General features: G+C 38.8%; 1 protein-coding gene across 1 annotated transcript in view; it reads right to left on the minus strand.

Annotated features, from left to right (window-relative positions):
• Positions 1–24558, minus strand: part of CNTNAP5 (contactin associated protein family member 5) — a 796284-nt gene that overhangs the window by 26339 nt on the left and 745387 nt on the right. The window contains exon 21 of the mRNA XM_035702065.2: positions 18253–18340. Coding sequence (XP_035557958.1) covers positions 18253–18340 — 88 coding nt within the window. The remainder of the gene's footprint in view (positions 1–18252; positions 18341–24558) is intronic.

Below are 24558 nucleotides of genomic sequence, written 5' to 3' on the forward strand. Positions count from 1 at the left end.
GAATCAGACTGCTCCCTGGGTTCAACATTTGAATATCTCACTGATTAACATTGTGTCCTTAGTATATTCCATGATATTTTTTGAGCTGTTTACTCGTTTATAAAATGGGAATGAGTAGAGTGCATGCATGGGCACAAGGGGCCACAATAATTTACATTCCTTCCATTGAGACATAGCTCTGTATTCCCTCCCTTTGAACATGAATTGACTTGTGATTGCTTTGATCAATGGAACACATTGCAAATGATACTCTGCCAATTCCAGAACTAATTGTCATGTGGGCTGGCACCTTCTGCCCCAAGCTACCATGTAAGAAGCCCTACTGCCCTGATCGATCATGTGGACAGATCTTGAGACTAAACAGAGAAAGAGAAGGGCTTGCTTGAGCTGAGCCTTCTAGATGCACCTTCCAAGGCACCACACTCATGAACAAATATGTCTTAGATTCTCCAGACTGGCCTGGCTATTAGCCAGATATCACCAAGATACTCTAGTTAATTCTTCAAGGAGCTAAAGGACCAATGAGGCAAGATCTGCCCACATTCCTATCCCACACAATCATTAAATATTTTTAAATAGATGTTGGATTAAACTACTAAATTATGGGATCGTTTGACATCCAGCAAAAAATACTTAAGATTCTGCCTCATATTTGATGTGAAGATTACATGTAAAATGAAGGTAAAGCTCCTCAAGCTCCTTATGGCCTTGCACACAGTAAATACTTAACAATGCTTATCTAATAAATCTAATATATTATTCTCTAAGATTCCACACTGCTGCCTATGGAAGGAGATGCCTGTCTGTTCAATGCAGATCTCTATCATGCACTCACCACTTCAGAACTAAGTTTCCTAATTAACCTTTAAGCTAACATGTTAACTTTGATTTAGCTATGTCATTCCTCCTCATGTGCTAATTTTTTGTATAAGATCTCAAGTTCTGTGAAACGGGGTTTATATTTCATATACTTCTTATTAAACACTGTATGGCATAGTAGAATAAATATGATCTCTGGAACCAGGTAAATCTGGCTTGCTTACCACTTCTTCCAATTAATGAATGGGTGGTTGGGCATTATAGTTTGAATTTTCCCAAAATCAGACTATAAGGCAAGCACTAAAGTTGCAGTACTTTACTTGGGAAGTGAAGTAAAACACTGGCGGGGTAGGGGAGAAGATAAAAGTGGGAAAGAAACTAGTGATGTGTGCATTATCATACCAACCAGAGCCCAACTATAACTAAATCCTCCTGGGAAAACACTAGAAGAAAACGAGGAACACACATCAGATTTATCCTGACTGGTGGAAAGGAGCTGGGGTATTTATACACTAGCTCATATAAATACCCCAGGAGCTGGGGTATTTATACACTAGCTCATACACTACCACCCATCATGATGGTGGGTTTTTCCCAGCAGGCATTGAAACACTGACATGTCTGGCCTGCCAAGTAAACAGGCAAAGCATGCTCTAGTAGCCAAAGAAAGCCCTCTGTAAAATGACTTTAGGTGCTGGAAACTGGAAATGAGCTGGCATTAAAATGGAAAAGGCAAGTTACTGAACTTTAATTTCCCCATCTCTCAAATTAGGATAAAAATAACTAATCAAAAAATCATTATGCTTTAGAGTATTATTCCTACTATTCTCAGAGTCCTGTTCTTATGGAATTCACAGATATCATCGAGTAAAGTTGGGGAAATAGCTGAAATCAGTAGATGATATTTGATAGGAACTCATTCTATTAAAAATAACAATCCATTACCCTCTTTAAAATATGTATTCCAGTCATCCTAGAAACAGCAGAGATAACAGTAGAGATGCTACTTAGTTTAAAACATTCAAATACTGGGACGATGGGTGGCTCAGCGGTTGAGCATCAGCCTTCGGCTCAGGTCATAATCCTGGAGTCCTGGGATCGAGTCCCACATTGGGCTCTCCACGAAGAGTCTGCCTCTCCCTCTGCCTATGTCTCTGCCTCTCTCTCTGTGTCTCTCATGAATATATAAAATCTTTAAAAAAAACATTCAAATACTTTAATAAAAGCAAAATGAATATACCAAGCAAATGGGGAAAAAAAAAAAACTTGTGTGACATAATGATAATGGGAAAACATGTGCTGCCATTTTTATCCTATCAATTATTGGCATTAGCAGTAACAGATAAAAGTTTTTGCATTTTAAATTGATCAATAAATACCACCCATCATATAGGGGCACTTGCGTATATGACTGCAAAAACACCTCACACTATGATAACAAAAATAATACCACAGGTTAGAAAAGAGCTCTCTAGCTAAAGAAGACAAAATGGTGTATTTAAGAATTTTATCTCCTTCCTGATTAAAACCATCTATGGTTTTCTATCAAATTACAGGACATCAAACAAATAGTCCTGACTTTTGAGGATCTGGACCTGACTGTTCGTATAAACACACTTGAGAAAAAACTTCAAGTAGACTCACAGCTGAGTGTAGACCCTGATGGAGGGCTTGATCTCAAGACCCTGAGATCATGACCTGAGCTGAACCAAAGAGTCAGAGGCTCAACTGACTGAGCCACCTAAGTATCCTGAGAATAAAAACATTATAAAAGAAAGAGTTAGGAGGCATGGAGTTTCTCATCTGCCAAGTTTTCTTTCAGGCATGAATTTCACAAGAAATCTTTCTATTATTTCCATTTCCATATTCTCCTTTTGTAACTGTGCCTCCATTTAATATTGAAATATCAGGTAGTCACTGTGTATTAAGTACTGTATATAGTGCATACATATTCTTACACACACACACACACACACACACACACAATTATTTAGATATCAAAACAATTCTGATAGGTAAGGAATGATTAGTCTTGCTTTACAAATAGGAAAACTGAGGCCTAGGTAAAATGAGGAAATCACCAACGTCTCAAGAAACCAGTGTTTGAGCCAAGCTTGAGCCAAGTTTCAGGATTGGTTTGCCGGATATCAGAGCTTATGCTCTCTCCTTATACTTTGCTTCCTTTACTACCTGTGCAAGCTGCACTGCATGCACTCAGGTACTCAGATGAGTCCCAGCTGATGATTAATAAGTAGCTCACTCCTGAATGAGAGATACAGACCTAGCAACACTATTTGGGGAGGTGGGACCACTAAGTTAAAAAAAAAAAAAGATAGGGGGCATGTGGGTGGTTCAGTTTCTTGAGTGTCTGACTCTTGAGTTCAACTAAGGTCATGATCTCAGAATCATGGAATTGAGCCCTGTCCCAAGCATGGAGCCTACTTGGAGCTCCCCCTACTTTCTCTCTCTCTAAAATAATAATAATAATAATAATAATAATAATAATAATAATAAGTAAATAAGTAAGTAAAATCAATCAATCAATCAATCAATCCTCAATGCCTATGGAAGCACTGGATAGAAATAGTTCTTATGATCACTAAAAGTATCTGTACATGAGTCACCCAAGGAAAAGAGTTGGAAATTTCAATTCAGAGCTTTTCAATGTTACCAACATGTTGAAAAGCAAATTGCAATTTCTAACTACTTAGATATGACTCATAGAATTCTAGAGGCTCCAGGGACAGAGTCCAAGGAAAGATATGCATTCTTTGACATTTGAGGCTTAGGAAGATAAGATGTGGTAGTATGTTTGCCTTCTCCAGAATGTACACAGGTAGAGTCTTCAAAGGAGCCCATTTTTTTTTTTTTAGGAGTCCTCTTTAAAGACATATTTATATTGACAGAGGGGGGTGACTGGAGGCATGGGCAAATAGGTAACAACATAGGATTTCCTAAATTGCACTGTTTGTCAAAACTTTGGGTATGACGGCTTTCCAAAGACAGCAATTCCACTCCTAGAAATCTATCTAAGAAAACTGAAAACAGTCATTCAAATAAATACATATACATGAATGTTCACAACAGCAATATTTGCAGAAGCCAAAAGGTAAAAATGTACCCAATATCCATCAGTAACTAAATGGACAACAAAACCTGGTATATCCATACAATGGAATAGTATTTAATCATAATAAGGAATAAAGTACTGATGCATGCTACAATGTTGCTGAACCTCAAAAATTGTGCTAAGTGAAAAAACAAAAACAAGACACCAAAAGTCATAAACTGTATGATTCTATTATACAACATATCCTGAATAGGTAAATCAATAGATTCAGAAAGCAGATTTGTGCTTGCCTAGAGCAAGGAGGAAGGGGCAATGGGGAATGATGGTGAACTGGTTCAGGGTCCCCTTTATGGTGATGTTTGGGAACTGTGTATAAGTAATGCTAGGTCAACACTGTTAATGTGGTAAATATTATTGAATTGTACACCTTACATTGATAATTTTATGTTGTGAGAATTTTACTTTGATAAAAACAATACAAATAAAGAGAAGTTGCTACAATAGTCTATTGATCCATTACCTTGGCCAGGCAATGGTCTGCTGTTATAGCCCAATCCAGCTGTTGCCACGCAGGTATTTTGTAGCTGTGAATGAAATCCATAATCAGTTGACTGGTTATCTTAGATAATCTATGTGGGTCTGATTCAATCCGTTGCAAAGATGTAAGAGCAAAGTGGCTTTTTCAGCTTTGCTGAAGAAGAAATCCCACTGTGCACAACCAATACCTGAGAGTTCCAGCCCACACTTCCCAAGGGCTCACCGTGAGGACTTCAGAGCTCCTGCCCAGCCTCCATGATCACATAAATCCACTCTTTGCAATAAGTCTCAGTATAGTATCTTCACTGGCTGCACTCTGACTGATATGAGTGGGTTCTAAATTTGGAATATTTGGCATCCTAAAGCCTTTTGTTCTGTCACAGCCAACTCTGCAGTGATCCCCTCACAAAGACAGAAATCGTAGAGGAGGAGAAAATAGCTCCAAACAGTGCTCTTTAGAACCTCAACTGCCCATACTTCTTAGAGAAATGAATAAGTAAGTGTTATTGCAGGATTATGACAGGTCAGGGAAATGCCCACCAATCAGGCCACAGATGCTCAGTGGAAAACAAAGGAAATACAAGGTCTTTTCCCCAGCAGATGATGAGCCCCACCAGTGTTCTTTGCCATCATGACTTTCAGAACCACCCTCTGTTCAAGAGGAGACTGGAAAAATCTTTCCTAAGAAATATTGTTATCCCAAGAAGAATGACCTGAGATGCAATTGGATTTTCTCTAATTAAAGGCCCAGCCATACCCTTCAGTGTAGCTCCCAATCAACACATGCTCACCAATTCATTATTCATTACAGGCAAAAAGATTGGGATCACTAGAACTCTAAGAAAACCCTTTAATCAAAGTGAGGGAGATCAAATGACATAACAGAAAATAACTTGGGACAAAGTATGCAGAAATAAGCAGAACACAGGGACACCCCTACATTTACACATAAACAAGGAGACCAATATACTCAGAGGGATAAGGAAAGATAACTCTATTTTGAAACCTAATATTAATCTGCAAGAGCTAAGCTTCCCGTGTATAAAAAAATCCACTCAGTCCTCAAGAGAATCACTCTACCAATAACCAAGGCCCCCAACATCCATAACATGCCAAAGTAACCCCCACCGGCCCCAAGATAATGTGACCCCTTGCTGGAATGGAAGATGCAGATGAGTTTTCCTGTTCAGAGATGGAGAGCAACTCATGCTATGTGCATTTGACACTCATCGGTTTACAAAGTACCTCTAATGGAAAGACCCCACTGCTCAGCATAGCTAGAAATGATATGTTCAAAAACAAGGGCCCGACCCCCTCACCCCCACCCAGAATCAGTAGGGGGACAGTATCCTGGCTACCAATGCTCTACTTCCGATTCCTTTCCCTGGGCCTTTAATACCCTAACAATCCAATTTTTGAGAGTTAGAGATTAATTGTTGTGTGATTACTGCTTGCATGCACTTTCATGTCTCCACTGAGCCCACTGGATTTGCAAGGGCAGAAGCAACCTCACACCTTTCTCCAGTCATCTCTGCACACAAAGTTGCCAAGATCTGCACCGCAGCAGGGGCCTGGGAAGTGCTAGTCAATATGCTGATTGGTTCTTTCTCACTCCTTTTCCAACCTCACCTGGGTCAGCCTGCTGGGTTAGTGACTGCTGGGCTTTGCTGTGACTATGAATAACAGGAGACCTGATTGTTCAGCTGGCATCCAAAGCTCTGAGCCTAGTTCCTCCAAACTATTCAAAACCTCTCAACTAAGCATGGTGCAGAGTGACTAATTGCTCAGTGTTGTCCAGGATTGTTTCAGTTCTAGCACTGATAATTCCTTGTCCTTGGAAACCCCCCAGTCTCCCACAGACTGGAATGGTTGTTCACCCTAGCATGGATTATAAAATCAGGAATACTGACGCAGGAGTTTTCCTCCTGCCCTGAGAACAGACTTTCTATCTGTAATACACTAGCCAAGAGGAGTGTATTGTAAAATGCATATGGAGAACAGACACGGCACAAAGGCATGTGCTGTGACATGGGAGTGATAGGAATACAGATAACAAAAAGTTCTCACATTGAAAGACCACAGTCTTCCCCCAGGAAAACAGATACATACACATATAAGAAATACAAGCCAGGGGAATGGTGAGCTACTCAGGATGGGGAGAGATGTCCCATGTAGAAGAGGACTAATACAGAAATCACCACCACACACCACACTAATACAGAAATTTGAAGGGTCCAAACTAGACTTCCCAATACAATCTGTTCTGTGGCTCTTCGCCCTGTCCTTGATAAGAGGGATTTCATAAATACAGAAGCAGTTGAGCAGGTCTGGAGTGCTGGTTAAAGGAAGCGTGTAACGTATCAGCGTTATAATCCACTGTAAGGCCTGCCTTAGGTTAGTAAACATGAGCTCAGGCCTGCCCATAACTGACAGATTTCCCTCTGCAATGACTGACCAAAGCTGCAACTTAATCCTATTCTCTTACATCCCTTTTAGTCCACCTTATACCTTTCTAACCAACTACCCAGGGAATTACCCAAGTGTCCCAATTTCTACTTCATAAACTTCCCCGGCACATGCTCCCAAGTCTAATTGCGATCCTTTGGTCCAGGCTCTTGTCCTTTCCTACTCAAAGGACAGTATTAGCATAACTTGCACACCCCCTCTCTTTTCTCCATCCTACGTGTTACCCTTAAAAGAGCGTTACACTAGTAGCTCTGACAATGGGAGTTCCCCTAAGTGGCTTCTGCCATTTATATAATGAAGTCTGAACATCTCAGCAGAACATAGGTCTTCTGAACCTTCTTATTCACCTTATTGCACCCTACTCCTCATCATGAAGGAGAACATCTGAAGATGGCCTATTTATTGTTGCTAGCACCCTCTCTTATTTGGTTTACACCAGTCCTTCCAAGAATGCTCTCCATCTATTGAGACCACCTCTGTGCTTCAACACTAGTGTCAGGGCGATCTCTTCCTTGACAATACTCTGAATCATCCTGGCTGGAAATGGTCTCTCCCTCAAGAATCCTAGAAACATGTATCAAAATAACACATATTTTAATCATTAAATAAGGATCCTATCTGCATAATTTGTGTTTTATCATTTGGGTAACAATGATCCCTAAGCTATACCTTGTTAAAGTAGTCTCAGTTTGATTTAAAATCTTGCCTTATACATATTGGGTGCTCAAAAGCTGTTCATTGAATTAATTACCCACAAGGAATACTCGAGAGTAATCTTCCCAATTCCAAACATTTATATAATGTTAACCTTTTAATAATGGAATGGCCTATGCAAAGCTTATTATCTATATTAGTATTTTGGAAAAAGCAAGGAAATAGATGGGAAAGCTAAATCACATAGCCAAGTGTTGGTAGATTAGAAAAGGCAATGATTCATCTTAAGGGATCAACTTAAGCCAGAAATTTTCTAGGTAGAAAGATTTATGTATTTATCCTTTCCTCTGGAAAGCAGGCAATGTGACTCTTTCTTAAGCCAAAGGTAGAGATCATTAGTATATTAGCTACAGATGTCAAGTCCTGCCACTGATCACTTGGGAATAATCCTTGTGGAAGTGAAATGGAAAGAAAATGCAGGGATTCAGATCAAATCCCTCCTAGAATACCATGCATAAGTGGAAATGAACTTCATGCCGTATTAACCTGTTTTAATACTTATTGTTAATAGCATCTTCTGAAAATAAAGCCCCAGTAGACTGAGTAACCAGTGGCCACATGACATTCTTTCTACCTTGATTTTCTCTCCATTTCATGGGGAAACATCTAGAATTCTAATGTGTGTTTGTTCTACTGTCCCAGCTTCTGAGCAGGTCGGTGCTTCCATGCCCACTAAGCTGGGGAGGGGTAACCGAAGGGCTGCTGTAGAGTTCATTACTCAGCTAGGATCCCATTCACTTCATTACCCTGTCAACACTGACATTTATAACATTGTCCCAGGTCCCTCAGGCCAACGGTAAACAAATCAATAGCAGTGCCATTGGCAAGGAAAAGAGATACCAGCTGAAGAAAATCAATAGGTAGGATGGCTGTATGATCTTATTAACAATAGCTGCTGTTTTGAAATACCACTGTGTGCCAGACACTTTACATGCATTACCTCTTATCTTCATCATCCGTCAATACAGCAAGTATTACCATTACTTTACAGATGAGGAAACTGAGTGCCAAAGTGGTGAAGTTAGTGGTGACACAGCTAGTAAGTGACTGTTGTTGGATTTAAGCCCCAATACTGTCTGATTCCAAACCCATTAATTGTCCACCCCACTGCCAGGCACCATTATAAGGAAAAACACAGTGTATAGAAAGCCCGGAGATCCTCATCTAAGATCAAACTATAGCTAATTGAGCTATATGGCATTGAGCCCATTAATCTGTAGTAGAATGATCTTTCATTTCTTAGAACTCTAATATTTATAATTATCCACTGTTTTTCCTTAACTAAATGTTATGGAGCATGCAGTATATACTTCCTGATATAGCAAGGAGGTAAAGCCATAAATAAGATGCAGGTCCAGTCTTTGGAACCCTATGATTCCCCTATTCTGTGAGTGGGAGAAGGGTAGACACTGTGACTGACATTTTTAAAAATCACACTGGATCCCATGCTTTTAAGATAGTTGATTCACCAACTATCACATGGTTAAAAATCCATCAGAGGCAGCTTTACTCTTGAAAATATACATGTAAATAATATCAGGTAGGCTTGTACTGGTTTAACTCTTTTATGATGTATTCATGAGAAACTAAGAATTAGCTATTGAGCATCAGTTAGAGTCAAGGTTATATAATACCTTATTCATTGATCCCCCTGAACAGGAAAGAAGAGTGAAATGCAAGTTTTGTTATATAAGGAGTGGATAGCCACCTTTTCCTTCCCTGGAAGACGTCCTTTATATCTGGAAGATATTAGAGTCTAGTGCAATTTTCAAAAGAAAAGGTGTTGGTTCAGATCAAGTGGCTTCTTACATCATCATCATCATCATCATTACTATTATTGCAAACATTTATTGAGCTTTTCTTATAGGTCAGTCATCATGCTAGTCACTTTATCTTCATTATAACTTAATCTTTCAAAGAGTAACAGGAAGTATAATAATGTATGCCTATCTCTAATGGAAAATAGTGAAGCTCAGGAAATTAAGTAATTTGCACAGGTCAGCTAGTTAGTGCTGGCATTATGATCAGAACTCAGGGCTGATTCCAAAGCCTGACTTATAATAAATATGCTGCTCTGTTCCCATGATTAAAACCTGGTCCTACATTCTACCTTTAAGCCCATTACAGCTAAAGACACAAGGCTTTAATTCATGAGTCCTCATCAGAAAAAAAGGAAGTGTACATTGTCTGGAATATCTGTCATTCCTTAAAAAAAAAAACAAATTATGACAGAACTGATCAGGAGCGTGGAACCCAGACTCATAGGGTCTGACTTTATTTTATTTTTTTAAGATTTTAGTTATTTATTCATGAGAGACAGGGAGAGAGACAGAGGCAGAGACACAGGCAGAGAGAGAGAAACAGGCTCCAGGCAGGGAGCCCAATGTGGGACTGGATCCTGGGACTCCAGGATCACATCCTAAGCCTAAGGCAGACGGGCTTAATCGCTGAGCCCCCCAGGCATCCCAGGGTCTGACTTTAAATACCAAGTCTACCATTTGTTAAGTCAGTGGTATTGGGCAAGTCACTTAACCTCTGTGACTTAGTTTCCTCACCTATGAAATAGCAATATAACAGCACTGACCTTCCTGAGATGTTTGGAGAAAAATTTTAAAAAATGAGTTAACATAGGAACTTAGGTCTAACACAGAGCAGTATATTATTAAATAATAATACCACAAATAATTTCCACTCATTCTTATACTTTTAATATCAATATGCTATAAATATTATACAGGTATTATTATTATTTGATTAGTGAAGAAAACCTAGTACTTACCATAGCCTAAAAGAAATACTTCAAAACTTTGAAAAACTTTAATATTCCCAAACTTACCCTGATGACTTTCCTTTGAAAAATACTTTTAATTACTTTAGATAATTACTTTAAGAAGCATCTTTAGAATAGGGACCATTTGTTAAATATATTTTGTATGATAAAAATTGATTGAACTTGTATCAATAACAGTCATGTCATGATGCTTCTGGTAGACCACAGGAAACATCCTTTGCTATCAGAGGCAGGCAAAGATGTACAAAGTTTGACACTTCCTTGGAAGGGCCACCCTCTTTCATTTTTCAGAAATATTTTATTTATTTATTTGACAGAGAGGGGGGAGTAGAAAGAGAGAGAGAGAGAGAGAGAGAGAGATGAGGAGGGCAGAGGGAGAGGGAGAAGCAGGCTCTCTGCTGAGCAGGGAGCCTGATATGGGACTTGATTCCAGGACCCTGGGTTTCATGACCTGAGCTGGAGGCAAATGCTTAACAAATTGAGCCACTCAGGTGCCCTGTCATCCCTCTTTCAAGTAGATTAGAAATAGCTCTTCCCAGCTGAGGATAGTCCACATTTGGAAACAACATCTTAGATGCATTGTCTTCATTCATGTATTACCTACTAGTTTAGACAGAGCAAGTAAGTGATTATATTGAATGGTTAACTAAGGGGCATGCTGTTCAAAGTGTGCTTTCGCTTTAACAAAGAAGATGACTTTTGCAGAGCTGCACAGAGCAAAGAGTAGGTCTAGGCTCCTATTATGAAGTGATTCATTTCAAATACAAAATAAAATTGCATTTTAAATCAGAAGATAACACACATTCCGTCTGCATGAGATGAAACTAAATCATCTATTGAAATTCTCTATGGGGAACAAAGGCAGTTTGTTGTTTTTAAAAGAACAGGAGCAAATCCTTTATAACCCAATTGCAATTCAATGTTGGCTATCTTCAAAATATGAAGGACAAGGTATGTGTATTTAAGAAATTGGCATGGTTACTGCAAGCTGGTATTTCAGAATGCTTGAAAACACATCATTCACTTCATGAGAAGATCAGATTAGATTAATGAATCTGAAATATCTTATTACTCGAAAAACATATCATTGAAGAAATTTCTGGGCATAGTAGGAGACAATCACACATTATCAGAAGTCAGAAAAGGTTATGGTTTGGCAATCTTTTTATTTACTGAAGAATTAGGAATGAACAGAGACTAAGTAAACATTTTTTAAGAAACCTATGCTTTCAGAATGAATGAATGAATGAGTGAATGAATGAATGAATACTTTCTTCAAAGTGAAAACTTCCTCAAAGGAGTCCCTTGGGAAGCTATAAACTTGTCCCAAGGAAGATAACATGAATTTCTTAAAAGAGCATCTCTCAACTTCTATCTTTTTTATTGTGATACATATGGACTGTTGATGCTTACAAGCAGAATGCAGTCCCAAAATTATGAGCAACTTCTAGCCTGTCCTCTGTAACTGCATCCAGCTCTCTCTCCTGCTCAAAGAAGCAGAGTATGGGGGTGCCTGGGTGGCTTTGTCAGTTAGGCATCTGACTCTTGATTTCAGCTCAGGTCACAATCTCAGGGATCGTGAGATCCAGCCCTGCATCAGGCTCATGGACCACGCTTGAGACTTTTTTCTCCCTCTCCTTCTGCCCTTACCCCCTTCTCTCTCTTAATGATAATAATTAATAATAATAATAATAATAATAATAATAATAATGGAAGAAGAAGGAGGAAGAGAAGGGGAGGAGAAGAAGAGGAGGAGGAGAAATGCAACTGAGAAAATGCAGTGCCATTATTGGATTATTGTTGTTTTCCCTTCTCACAATCCATCTAACTTTCTAGGAGTACCTCAGTTTCCTTATTCTCAGTACATGGAAATTTTAAGAAATCAAAGGCTTTCTTTCTATCAGAGAGGCTGAAATTCTAGTATTTAAGCTTGGAGTTGCTGATTCCACCTTTGTTACTCTTAAAATTCTGCCTGAGAATGAAGCCCCCAGAAAGGTAGCAGAGTGATAAGTACAGCAAGAGGCAGAGAGATCGACAAACACTAAATCATGGTCACATTTGAGCTTCTGAATCCAGCTGTGCCTGAAGCAAAGCCTACGCTCTGAATGTTCCACTTTCACCAACTGTTATATTCTTTACTATCACCACTGTTTAAGTTGTTATGAGCTTGATATACCCTTGAAACAGCTTTGATGGTGAATTACACTCATGTCTTCGAGACCCATCCGGTTCAAAACTGCTCATTTAGAACACACTTGTGTGTCTCCTTGGAAGTTACTTTTACAGTTGCCTTTCCAGAGTCTTCAAACAAAACAAAACATTAGTTTTTTATGTTTCCACAATCTTAAGCTGCTTAAACTAACATTTATTGAGTGTGTTTTAAATAATAAATGCTTTTTATATAGTCTCATGTAATCCTTACACAGCTCTATGAGTTAAATGAATTAAGTAAGTTAAATGATCCTCATTTTACTGAGGAGGAACTACAGACAGATTGGACAACTTCCCCATGGTCACATGACAGCAATTGCAACAGAGAACCAAACATATGTCACTTTGTCCCTAAAAAGCTGAGCATCTTTCACTTTTTAATTTTGCTTCTAAGTTTAATATCAACTCTACCAGATTTGAATCATAAGGGATGCCCAACTCTGTACAAAATAAAAAAAAATCAGGGTGTATTCAGTCTTCTCAAATGAGTACTTTGAAGTACGCACCTTTCATTTTTATACATAGATCCTGCTGTGCTTTCTAAAAATGGCAGCCCTAACTCATCTTCTACAAGATGCTCGAGAAATAGTTTAACATAACAACAATCAGGGCATTCATTCAACAAGGCTCTGATGTTACTGAAGACACCTGTACAGTATGCTTGAAGTTCAAAACTGAGGGATTTGGAAGAATTCAAGAACCCTGCTTTATAGACACAAAACTCACTTCATTTTAATAGACCAAAAAAGCATCTACTAGTGCCCATGGCTAGCCTTGCAATTTCTAGATTAGCTGGGTTTTATGCAGGTTGAGAAGGTATCTTTCAATTTCTATATTGCTTCTTAAGACCAACTGAACTTTGAAGTTATGTCAGCAAACAGCCATCAGAGCACAAAAATAATGTCTCTGCCAGGTGTGAGCTATGGCCTTGCAAACTGGCAAGTAGACAGGAACTACTCAATGCTGGCTGCGTATATAGACAACCCTGTAAGCACGCCCTGAGTGCAAGTCTCATGCTAATATCTATTCAGTAACTGGTAGCTATGGTATAGGGCAGTGCTATGATTTTTTTCCACTTAAACTTTAACATGTTTCCATATTGTAAAAAGTAGCTACTTCCTGAATCTGTAGTACAGTTAAGAAGGTCTTCTCAGGAAAATCATCATCATCATCATCATCATCATCATCATCATCACCTTTAATTGTTAGTTTTACCAAAAATAGTTGTTCTTTTTTTTAATGTTATAATCAAATTTAATGATATATTCTGGCACAGTAAATTAGGGAAAACCAGGACCAGAAAAATATTAAACCAAAACCAAAACCAAAACAGGCATTTTCTCTTAAAAGTTTAAAAGGTTTTGAATTCCTAAATTTGTCTAAATGTCCATGCTCTCTTGCCCACCCAGGCCAAGTCAGACAGAGACTTAGAAACACCCGGAAAAGTCACACTATTTGATTCTAAAGAATGCACTTCTATGTTTTCTAAATAATTAAGAAGTTATTTTCTTTTTTAAAGGTTTTATTTATTTATTTGACAGGGAGAAAGCCAGAGAGCAGCAGAGGGAAGGGGGGAAAGCAGGCCCCTTCCTCCTCCCTCCTCTGCCCTCCCTTGAGCAGGGAGCCTAACCTGCGACTTGATCCAGGACCCTGGAGGCAGGATCTGAGCTAAAGAGCTACCCAAGCACCCTAAGAATAAAGTTATTTTACAGATGATATTGTCCAAAAGAGTGACTTGCCTAAACACATACTCTCTCTTTTTTCCTTTTAATGTTAATTTCTCTGAAAAACCATTGATACAATAGAACAAAGCTGAAAAATCTCCCTTAAAAGTCAGCATCAAGGCATCTGGATGGCTCAGTCAGTTAAACATCTGCCTTCAGCTCAGGCCATGATCCCAGAATCCCGGCATTGAGCCCTGCCTACATCCTGCTCCCTGTTCAGCGGGGAGTCCCCTTCTCCCTCTGCCCATCACCTGGCTTCTCTCTCTCTCTCTCTTTCAAATAAATAAATAAATAAAGGAAAAAGCCTATCAATGTCCCATGATACCAGAGTGAACACCCACAATCCAGTTTTTAATGACAATGATTATATGTTACTTTCATAGACCAGTCCCTGCATCAAGGGAATTCTCAGGAAAGAAAGTGTTATACTCATCATGACATATTATATATGTATATAATATATCATATATTATGGAACATTATGGCTGGTACAGACTATGTACTAAGTCACTGTCCTCTATAAAGGTGAACTGGCCCTTCCTCTTACAGAAAGAAAATGAAAAACAAACAGAAAAACAAACAACTTTTTCTCATATCACAGTGAAATGCTTTTAACGATGCTGAAGAAAACTGAGGGAATATATTTATTACACTTGTTTGTCCTGGCCTGGGTATCTACTATAACAAAATGTTTGTACATCCTTGATTTAGAGCATAAAGAAGAAGAGTGATTTGACATGCTGAGAATTTCTGAGAATTAACACATGGATACATGTGAATTGTACATATGATCTAGATACATTCACACATAAGAACTAATAAATTACATATGAACAGGAAACACATCAAATAAGATACTTTAAAAGAAATATACTGAGTAATATTCCATTGTATACATATATTATTCAGCCATTAAAAAGGACAAATACCCACCATTTGCTTTGACTTGGATGGAACTGGAGGGTATTATGCTGAGTGAAATAAGTCAATCGGAGAAGGACAAACATTATATGGTCTCATTCATTTGGGGAATATAAAAAATAGTGAAATGGAATAAAGGTGAAAGGAGAAAAGATGAGTGGGAAATATCAAAAAGGGAGACAGAACATGAAAGACTCCTAACTCTGAGAAACGAACTGGGGGTGGTGGAAGGGGAGGTGGGCGGGGGGTGGGGGTGACTGGGTGATGGGCACTGAGGGGGGCACTTGATGGGATGAGCACTGGGTGTTATTCTATATGTTGGGAAATTGAACACCAATAAAAAATAAATTTATAAAAAAAGAAAAAAATAATAATTAAAAAAATAAAATAAATACACTAACAGACACAAAATGATAAAACTGCAAAGAACCAAAATAAAAAATAAGACCTTAAAAGTAGCTTGTGGGTGTTGAGGGTGGGAAAGGCCAGAGCACTTTCAAAGTCAGACAGCCAGCCAACTTTTCAACAGTAAGAGCAAAAGAAGACTACAGTGATTGGGGAGGGTTTAAAACTAGCCCCCCCCAGCAGTGCAAAAGTCCTGTAGCATTTGTGATTCTCATTAAGCACTGAGTTTAGCCAGTTTCAAACTGAATTGTAACATCAGTGGATGCAGAATTGGGTACAGATGTGGATAACAGGTCCTTATGAGCTAGTGTGAGCTGGCTCCATCACATACCTGAACAATTCTCTCAATATTAGAGGGAAAATACCCTTTATTATTGGATTGTATGTCTAGCAAAATTATCTTCCAATAATAAAGGTGAAATGAAGTCTTTTATCAGATGAAGAGACACTTAAACAACAGAAACTCATAAGGATTTATGTCAGAAAGAAGGAAATCTAACTTTTTAGTAAATAGAAAGTTATGATGTATATGAAGGAATGAGGAACAAATGGATTAGTGACTCCATTGATAAGTAAAAAATAATAGCTCCCGGGCACCTAAGTGGCTCTGTACTTAAGTGTTGGACCCTTGATATCTGCCTAGGTCATGATATTGGGAGTATGAGATGCAGCCCATGTTGGGCTTCGTGCTCAGCTTTATGTCTGCCTGGGATTCTCTCCCTCCCTCTCCCTCTGCCCCTCCCTAACCCTGCTTGCACTCTTCCTTTTTAAAAAATAAAATATAATAATAATAATAATAATAATAATAATAACAATAATAGTGCCTACATAAAATAATTATTATTAATAAGAGGGGATTGAAATAAGAAAAAAAAAACTCACAAAATTCAATCTAGAGGTTGGTCAATGATGACTGGATCATTCAATTGCCATTTTGGAAGCCAGACCTGATGGCAGCTGGGTTTCTGGACATGCATTATATTCTAGAAATTAAATAAATTTTTGCATCTGGAAGTCTGCGGTAAGAAATGAGTCATTTTTATGCCTTTTGAGCTGTTTCTGGCAAGGAAAATCATGGTAACATGAAGTGTCTTCTGCCATTACTTTTCAGAGATCTTTTTCTGCCTCCTGGGGAGGAACACTATGTATTGGGGCCTCAGTGACTTCTGGACTCTAGCTTCTCATCAGTGATGGCCTCAGAGCTAATAGCTCCCCATAAATCCCCTCAGAACTACTGAAGAGCATTCCAAAAGACTGCAACAAGAATCTATCAGTATTGGAAGAGGTGCCACAATTTTGCAAGCAACTCATTTCCAGTGTTATATGCATTCTTGCTTAAAATGCCTAAAAAGTTGAATGAATAGAAAGTAAGGAAGCAAAAACAAATCCAACCATACAAGCAACCCAACAATGTAGAGAGGCTTACAGTAGCCAATTTATAACACAAAGATGGCCAGATAGGATAAAGTGCAAAATTCGGCCATATGTTCTTCACAAGATCACACACAGGCTTAAAGAAAAAGAAAAATTAAGAATATGCTTACCATAGGGTGCCTGGGTGGCTCAGTTTAACATCAGATTCTTGATTTAGGCTCAAGTCATGATCTCAGGGTCCTGAGATCAAGCCTTGCATAGAGCTCTGCCCTCAGTGGGGAGTCTGCTTGAGATTCTTTCCCTTTCCCTCTGCCCCTCCCCCTGCTCATGTTCTCTCTTTCTCTCTCAAATAAATAAATAAATAAATAAATAAATAAATAAATAAATGTATTTTTTAAAATACACTTACTGTGATGAGCACTGAACAATGCATAGAATTGCTGAATGATTATATAGTACACTTAAAGGGATAAATACTTAAACATAAATACTATATGTTCATTTTACTTGAATTTTTAAAAAATAAGAAAGAAAAAAGGGAAGAAAAATTGAAAGGAAATATATGGGAAAATACTAACTAAAGCAAAAAGAAATCAGACTTATTAAAAATAGACAAAAGAGACTTAACCCCAAGAAGAAATTAAGTTTTAAAAAGACCACTTCAGTATGAAAAAAAAAATGTTCAATTTATCAAGATACACAAATTTCAATCCTGTGTGCACCTAATAAAGACCTTTATTGTATACAAGATGAAAATTCACAGAACTTCCAGTAGAAAAAAACAAAATCCACTATTATAGGAGATTTCAATCCTCTTTCAGTTGGTGATGAATTAATAAAGAGATTAAGCATCTGAACTATCCAATAATTGGGTAGCTCAAATCCTTAATTTCTTTGACTAAAAATTTAGAAAATTTCAGCAAAAAATTCAAGAAACATTTAAAATTAATTAATTAGAAAGTAAGTAAACATTAATGATTTTACTTAATTTCTTTGTTACTGTGCCTCATTGAGGCTTCTATAAAGTAGATATAAACGCCAGCTCCCAACAATGCCACATGTGTCTCAGCAAGTCCTACACCAGAAACCCTGGTTTTAGATCTTGCATGTTATAGGAACAAGAACCTCCAGATCTGAATCACTAACCAGCCCAAATGGAAATTATTTCTTCATTTATTTCAATAAAGCCCACTGGAAAAGAACGGACAAGAACAACAAACCTCTGACTTTGCCCAAGGTGAGTGACCGTATGGCCCTGAATTCAACTTCTGAGGAGAAGTTATAACTGAGTCTCAGTTGATGATCTACCTGCAGAAGAAGAGAAAACAAAGGTGCATCAGCAGAGATCTGCCAGTAAAGGGCATAAAACCCTCCCATAAAGAAAGAGCTTGGAAACACACACAGAGCAGACCCCTCTTTGAGACTTTCTCTCTGGAGAGATGAGAAATGTCTTGCTAATTCTCCCACAATGCACATAAAATACCCCTTTCTTCCCCTTGGTTAAATAAAGGCTTTCATACAAGGCTTCTCCCTGGGAAATTCTGTACAGCTTTTGACAGGTACTTATCTCCCCACTGAGATTTTCTCCCCAAGTTCTTTGCTGCAAACAAGCAAACAAATGAAGCCTTCTTGGGACCACACTGTGCAGGATTGACATTGAATGGAAAACACACATTCATTCCCCATTGCCCCCTTTTCCCATTTGGCCTCCGACACCTCCTTTGCTGCAATAATTCTGATCTGGCCTCATTCGGGTGTGGACTAGGGAATTTTGCTGAGCAAATATTTCAGTTTGGCAAAAAGTTGGACCCTGGGGAGGAGAGGCTAGCTGAACAGTTGCCACTAACATAAACACCTGATAAGCCCCCCTCACAGGGGTGAGCAAAAGCCCCCACTGGGATTCTTTAGAACTTTATTTCCAGAATAATCCTTTAGGGCACCCTCCTTTCGGGGTACCAAATCCCCTCTCTATCCCCTTCTGCACCCCCTCCTCATTCCAAGGCAGTGTTATCCATCCATTCCCAGCCTTTTGGTCTAGTCAAATCTGCAATTTCTTTCTTTTCTTTTTTTTTTTTTTTTTTTTTTTTGGATTGCAATTTCTTCTAGACTCTATACTGAACATTTATGTGATATTATCCCTAGGTAGGATCCCTGTTATCTCACAGTTTCACTTGGAAGAAAAGGAGTTTAAGATCTCTTAGAACTAAAAAAAAAAAAAAAAAAAAAAAAAATCTCTTAGAACTGTGTGCCAAACCTCCCCGCCCCTTGGGGAGCAACTAGTCCAGGACTGACACCTAATTCTCCCAGATCTCCGGTCCCTCCACACCCAGTTCTGCTCACATTAACTATCCTCTAGAATCCTCATTTTGTAGTGGTCTCTGCTGTGAGAGAAGTCACCAGCTATGACTTGTACATGATTAGAAGCTTTACTACTATTTCATTTATTAAATTAGAGTGGACTAATATTTGCTATTTATTGAACACTTGGTATGTGTGAGACATCACATTTCAAAATATATGCCTCTCCAAAATACTGTGAAATAGGTATTATTGCCCCTGTTTTACAACTGAGGAACTGATATCCTAGAGATCAATAACTTGGCCAAGGCCAGACAGTGCCACAAAGCAGTGTCCCATTGTCATGTGGCCCACTCATCACTCCTTACGGCGTTTGCTTTACTTGTCCACACCTCTCTAGGTATCTGAGCAACTTGTAGACAATCATTATATGTTTTCACTTCTAGATTTCAACAAAACTCATCAGCAAACATCTAAGAATCTACTATGCGCCAAACACTGTTCTAAGTGTTCTAGGAATCCACGTCCTCCAGGAAGCTTTCTATGATGTCTTGGTTAGATCAGTTGACACTCTTTTGTATTCTCATGGTGGCTTTTTCTCTGCCCGTAAGTTTGAATTTAAAGTGTTGCATTATAATGATCTACTTCCCTCTCTCTTTTTCCTTCCTCCTCTCTCCCTCCCACCCTTACTAAACTATGGCCTCTTTGAGAATTCAGACATCTTTTCAATATATGTTTTCCATAGGATCTACTACAGAAACTGGCAGAGTAACTCCTGACACAAGTTTGTTGAGTGTATTGATTCACTTTCTATCTTGGGGCTATGGGGACAGAGATGGTCACACTACCAGGATGCCTCTCACTGCCTGGTAACCCTTACATCTTTAGGTACAGCATAGGGTTTTTGGTCCCCATGGTCTCCATTTACCAAACTCAAGAGATCAGATTCAATCCTTTCCCTGAAGGAGTTTTCTTCCTACCCTACTTCAAAGCTCTCTCTTGCCTCTTCTACTCTCTAAAACTGCCCCTTCCAGCAGGAGCAGGGGCCTCCTCTCATGCACTCTTGTCCAGATTGGAGAGGAGGCTGAAATGAGTGGGAATTTCCTGCAGAGTGGAGAACAGTAGAAGAATTCTTAGAGCTCAGGCAGCCCGGGTGGCTCAGCAGTTTAGCACCACCTTCAGCCCAGGGCCTGATCCTGGAGACCTGGGATCGAGTCCTATGTCAGGCTCCCTGCATGGAGCCTGCTTCTCCCTATGCCTGTGTCTCTGCCTCTCTCTGTCTCTCTGTGTTTCTCATGAATGAATAAATAAATAAATAAATCTTAAAAAAAAAGAATTCTTAGAACTAAAGGTTGAGCTGAGATTCCCCTACCTTCTGCTGGTCATCTGCCACCCAGGGTCCACTGGATCAGCTTCCTATACAAGTTGCTCCTGAACCTTGATTGGTCCATGCTTACATGTTACATGTGGGAGAACTTACTGTTCAAATACATGAGTTATCCCTATCCTGCTGTTCTATTTTGTGGGAACTTACCTGGTCTTTAGTACTTAAATTAGATGACCAGTGAAATACAGAAGGAAGTAAATGCCACTCAATTGGGGAGTTTTTAGAAAAAGATGAGTATTTGTAAAGGTTTGGAGAGGAAAGAAAGATGACTCAAAGGATACCGAAGGCTGGACCATGGAAATTGGGGAATGGGGTTGAGCCCCAACATGGAACATGGGTACCTGAGTGCTAGTACTGGTTCAGGCGCTGGATTACCAATTTGAAAAAAAAAAAACAAAAAACAAAAAAAAAACAAAAACTTAGCAAATTCATAGAACAAAAGCATATATACACAAAAGAGGGGTGTACCAGAGGTCTTTATTTTTAGGCTTTAAACATTTTTAATATGGGTTATTGCAATCATTGAGATTTTCAACAGGAAATACACTATTTTGCCAGATTTCCTTTTATTATTTTATGTTTAGTATTGCTTTTGTTTTACTTATTTTATGGTTTAGTATTGCTTTAATTATAATTGGTGGGGTGGTAAGGGGTGAAGTACTATCCGTAGTCCTTTGTAATTGCTGGATATCTAGTTTGTAATTTGGCCTACAGAAGCTTTGTTGATCTCAGAATCTAGGATGCCCAGTTTTCTTGTCAAGTTGTTAAATGGGATAGAAAAAGAAGAAAATGGGACAAACCTTTTTTTCAGTAAGTCCTACATGCTAGGCCTCATGCTTGGTCTTTTAGCTATGTTCTTTCATATAATCTTTATGAAAATTGACTGAGCTCAGTTTGCATTTGCACCCCCCTCTTCTTTAATAAAGCAGTAGACTGAAGCTTAGAACAGTAAGTAGTGGTCTAAGATCACATAATGTAAGTGGTTGAACAGGGATTCACACTCAAGTCGTATAGGGATGCCTCTCTTGACCTCAGGATCTTCATCTCTCAAAGGAAAAAAGTAATTACTTTGTTTCAAAAGTGCTTAGCACCTCCTTCTTTACAGCTTGTTGAGTTGGCATTTTGGTAAATTGGCTTAATCTGTTTAATGTCATGAATGCATTTTAAATAGGAACAATGAAATTCACCTCCACCACTGAAGCATTTTAGGGGGCACCTGTACCTTGAAACACTAACCAAATTACAATTCTTAAATCATCGCTAGGAGTACTTGCTGCTGGTTGCAGGCTCAGTCCCCATGATCTTCATAGCATCACAAAGAAAGAAGGAGGAAAAGCAGCTCAAGGTCTAGGGGTTAGAAGGGAATTTGTTTTTAAGTACTACATGCCTCTAGTTGGTTGAGTAGAGTGATGCCCACCCGGCCTCTCTAACCACTTCTGAGTAAGGCCTACACTCTGCTTCAGCCTAAGGGTAGGACTGGAGATGTAGTAGTTGCCTACCCTTTTCTGTTTTTACTGAACTTTGTTCTAAGCAGGAGGAAGAAGAGATCTAGATAGGATAAGAGGGGTGGGGGTATCTGGGAGGCAGGTGTGTTGTGTTACTGTGTCAATAAACTGATTTAAAATTACATATAAAAAAAAGTCTCTGGCTCTAGGTTTTTCTGCTCCTTCAGTGTTTTGGAAATATCTTTTCAACCAATATGTGCTTATCACTGAGTATTAAATTGATTGGAAATCTTTTGATAGAAAAGAGAAGGAAATACTTATTGTTCTCTCCCTGACCTGTTTGTGTCTTTCATTTATGGAAAAGAATACAGGAAATATTAAGAAGGAAAACTGAATCATACATATGCATGCCTACTAGAATGCGTCCTGCATGTCCCATCAGCACCTCAGTCAAAAGTCATTGAGATTTTGAGAAGTCATCATTCCCATACCTTTCCTCCCTCAATCTTTCCCCAACCTAAACTTTCTCCAAAGATGTGTGCCCTTATTTCAAGAGTAAATTCTAGAGGTGAGCTCATTAAATTATAATCACTCAGGGATTGATTTTGTACCATACACTTGACAATTATTCCTGAACTCCCACTCAGTCAAGAAAAAAAACTAGTAGACAACCGTTGACTTCTCCCATAGCCCATATCCAAAAGGTGGATGTTGCTTCTATGACATTTAATATCTTCATCTCCATGGTTCCCCCACTGTACTAATTGAAGTCCCCATGATTTCTTTCTGACCAGCCTCTGTCTTATGTCTTATCACTCCCAAATGTGTATTTCTATGCAGTAATCACAGTAAATCCCTGAAAATGAAAATCTAACCATGCTACTACTTCCCCTGCCTAAAATCCAATGGTTTCCCTTCACTTCTTCACAGGGCGAATTTGATCTCCTCCACATAGTACAATAAATCCTCTAGAATTCATTCATTTCCTTCATAAATATTAATTGAATACTTGCTGTATGTTAGGCACTGCTTGATAAGGTGAGGATTCTATGGTAATGAAAATAGAGAAAAATCCCTGTCCTCTAGAGGAAAGAGAGAGGACAAAAAAAAATTAGATAAATAATTAAATTATATTGAAAGTTAGATTGTGCATAAGCATTGTAGGGTGGAAGTCAAAGGGCTAGGTCGCTGTACGAAACAAGATGATCAAAAATTGTCTCATTGAGAATAACATTTTGAGTAAACCTTGGGGAGAAGTGCAAGTACAGGGCACCTAGGTGGCTAATCAGTTAAGCCCTGGGCTCAGATCATGATCCCAGGGTCCTGGGATCAATTCCAGCATAGGCCTCCCTGCTTAGTGGGGAGTCTGCTTTTCCCTCTGCCTCTCCCTCTGCTTATGCTCTTTCTCAAATAAATAAATAAATAAAAATTTTAAGTGCAAGTTCAATTAGGAATGTAGATATATGGATATATATGCATTCTAGGCAAAGCATATTCAAGTACATTCAAGAGCCTCGAAAACAAGAAGGCCAGAGTGGCATGAATGGAGTCAAAGAAAGTACTGATATATGAGAAGTAATATGAGAATGGAGCAGCAGATGCTGGGTCATAGAGATCTCCTAAGTCTCTGCAAGGTCTTTAGCTTTTATTCTACATGAGAAAGAAAATCATCAAGGTGTTCAGATGGAAGAGCTCCACCATCTGATTTATGTTTTTTTTTTTAAGATTTTATTTATTTATTCATGAGAGACAGAGAGAGAGAGAGAGAGAGAGAGAGAGGCAGAGACAGAGGCAGAGGCAGAGGCAGAGGGAGAAGCAGGCTCCATGCAGGGAGCCCAATGTGGGGCTCGATTCTGGGACTCCAAGATCACGTCCTGGGCCGAAGGCAGATGCTCAGCCGCTGAGCCACCCAGGCATCCCTGATTTATGTTTTAATAGGATCTCTATGGCTAATGTGTAGAGAACAGGCTGTAGGGGAACAAAAAGTGAAGCAGAGATCTGTCGATTAAGATGCAATTTCAAACTGTAACAATCCAAGGATGAGATGAAGGTGGCTGGGGCAGGGTAGAAGTTCAACAGGATGTTGCACATGAGAGAAGAGTGATATCAGAGATAACACCATAGTGTTTAGACTGAGAATTTGCAAGAATGGAGCTGTCTTTAACTGAGATGTGGAAGATTATGGATATAAGGTGTGTTTGGGGAAAGATTCTCAGTAGCTCAGTGCAAAATATGTAATGTTTAAGATGCCCAATAGACATTCAAAGAGATATACCATGTAGGCAATGAGAGATAGGTCTGGAATTCAGAGAATGCACTGGAGTTAGATGTACCTTTGGGATTAACTAATTAGCATTCCATGGCATTTAAAGATGTGAGTCTGAATCACATTAGAC

This window comes from Canis lupus, chromosome 19 (assembly GCF_003254725.2).
Source record: "Canis lupus dingo isolate Sandy chromosome 19, ASM325472v2, whole genome shotgun sequence".
Taxonomy (NCBI): Eukaryota; Metazoa; Chordata; class Mammalia; order Carnivora; family Canidae; genus Canis; species Canis lupus.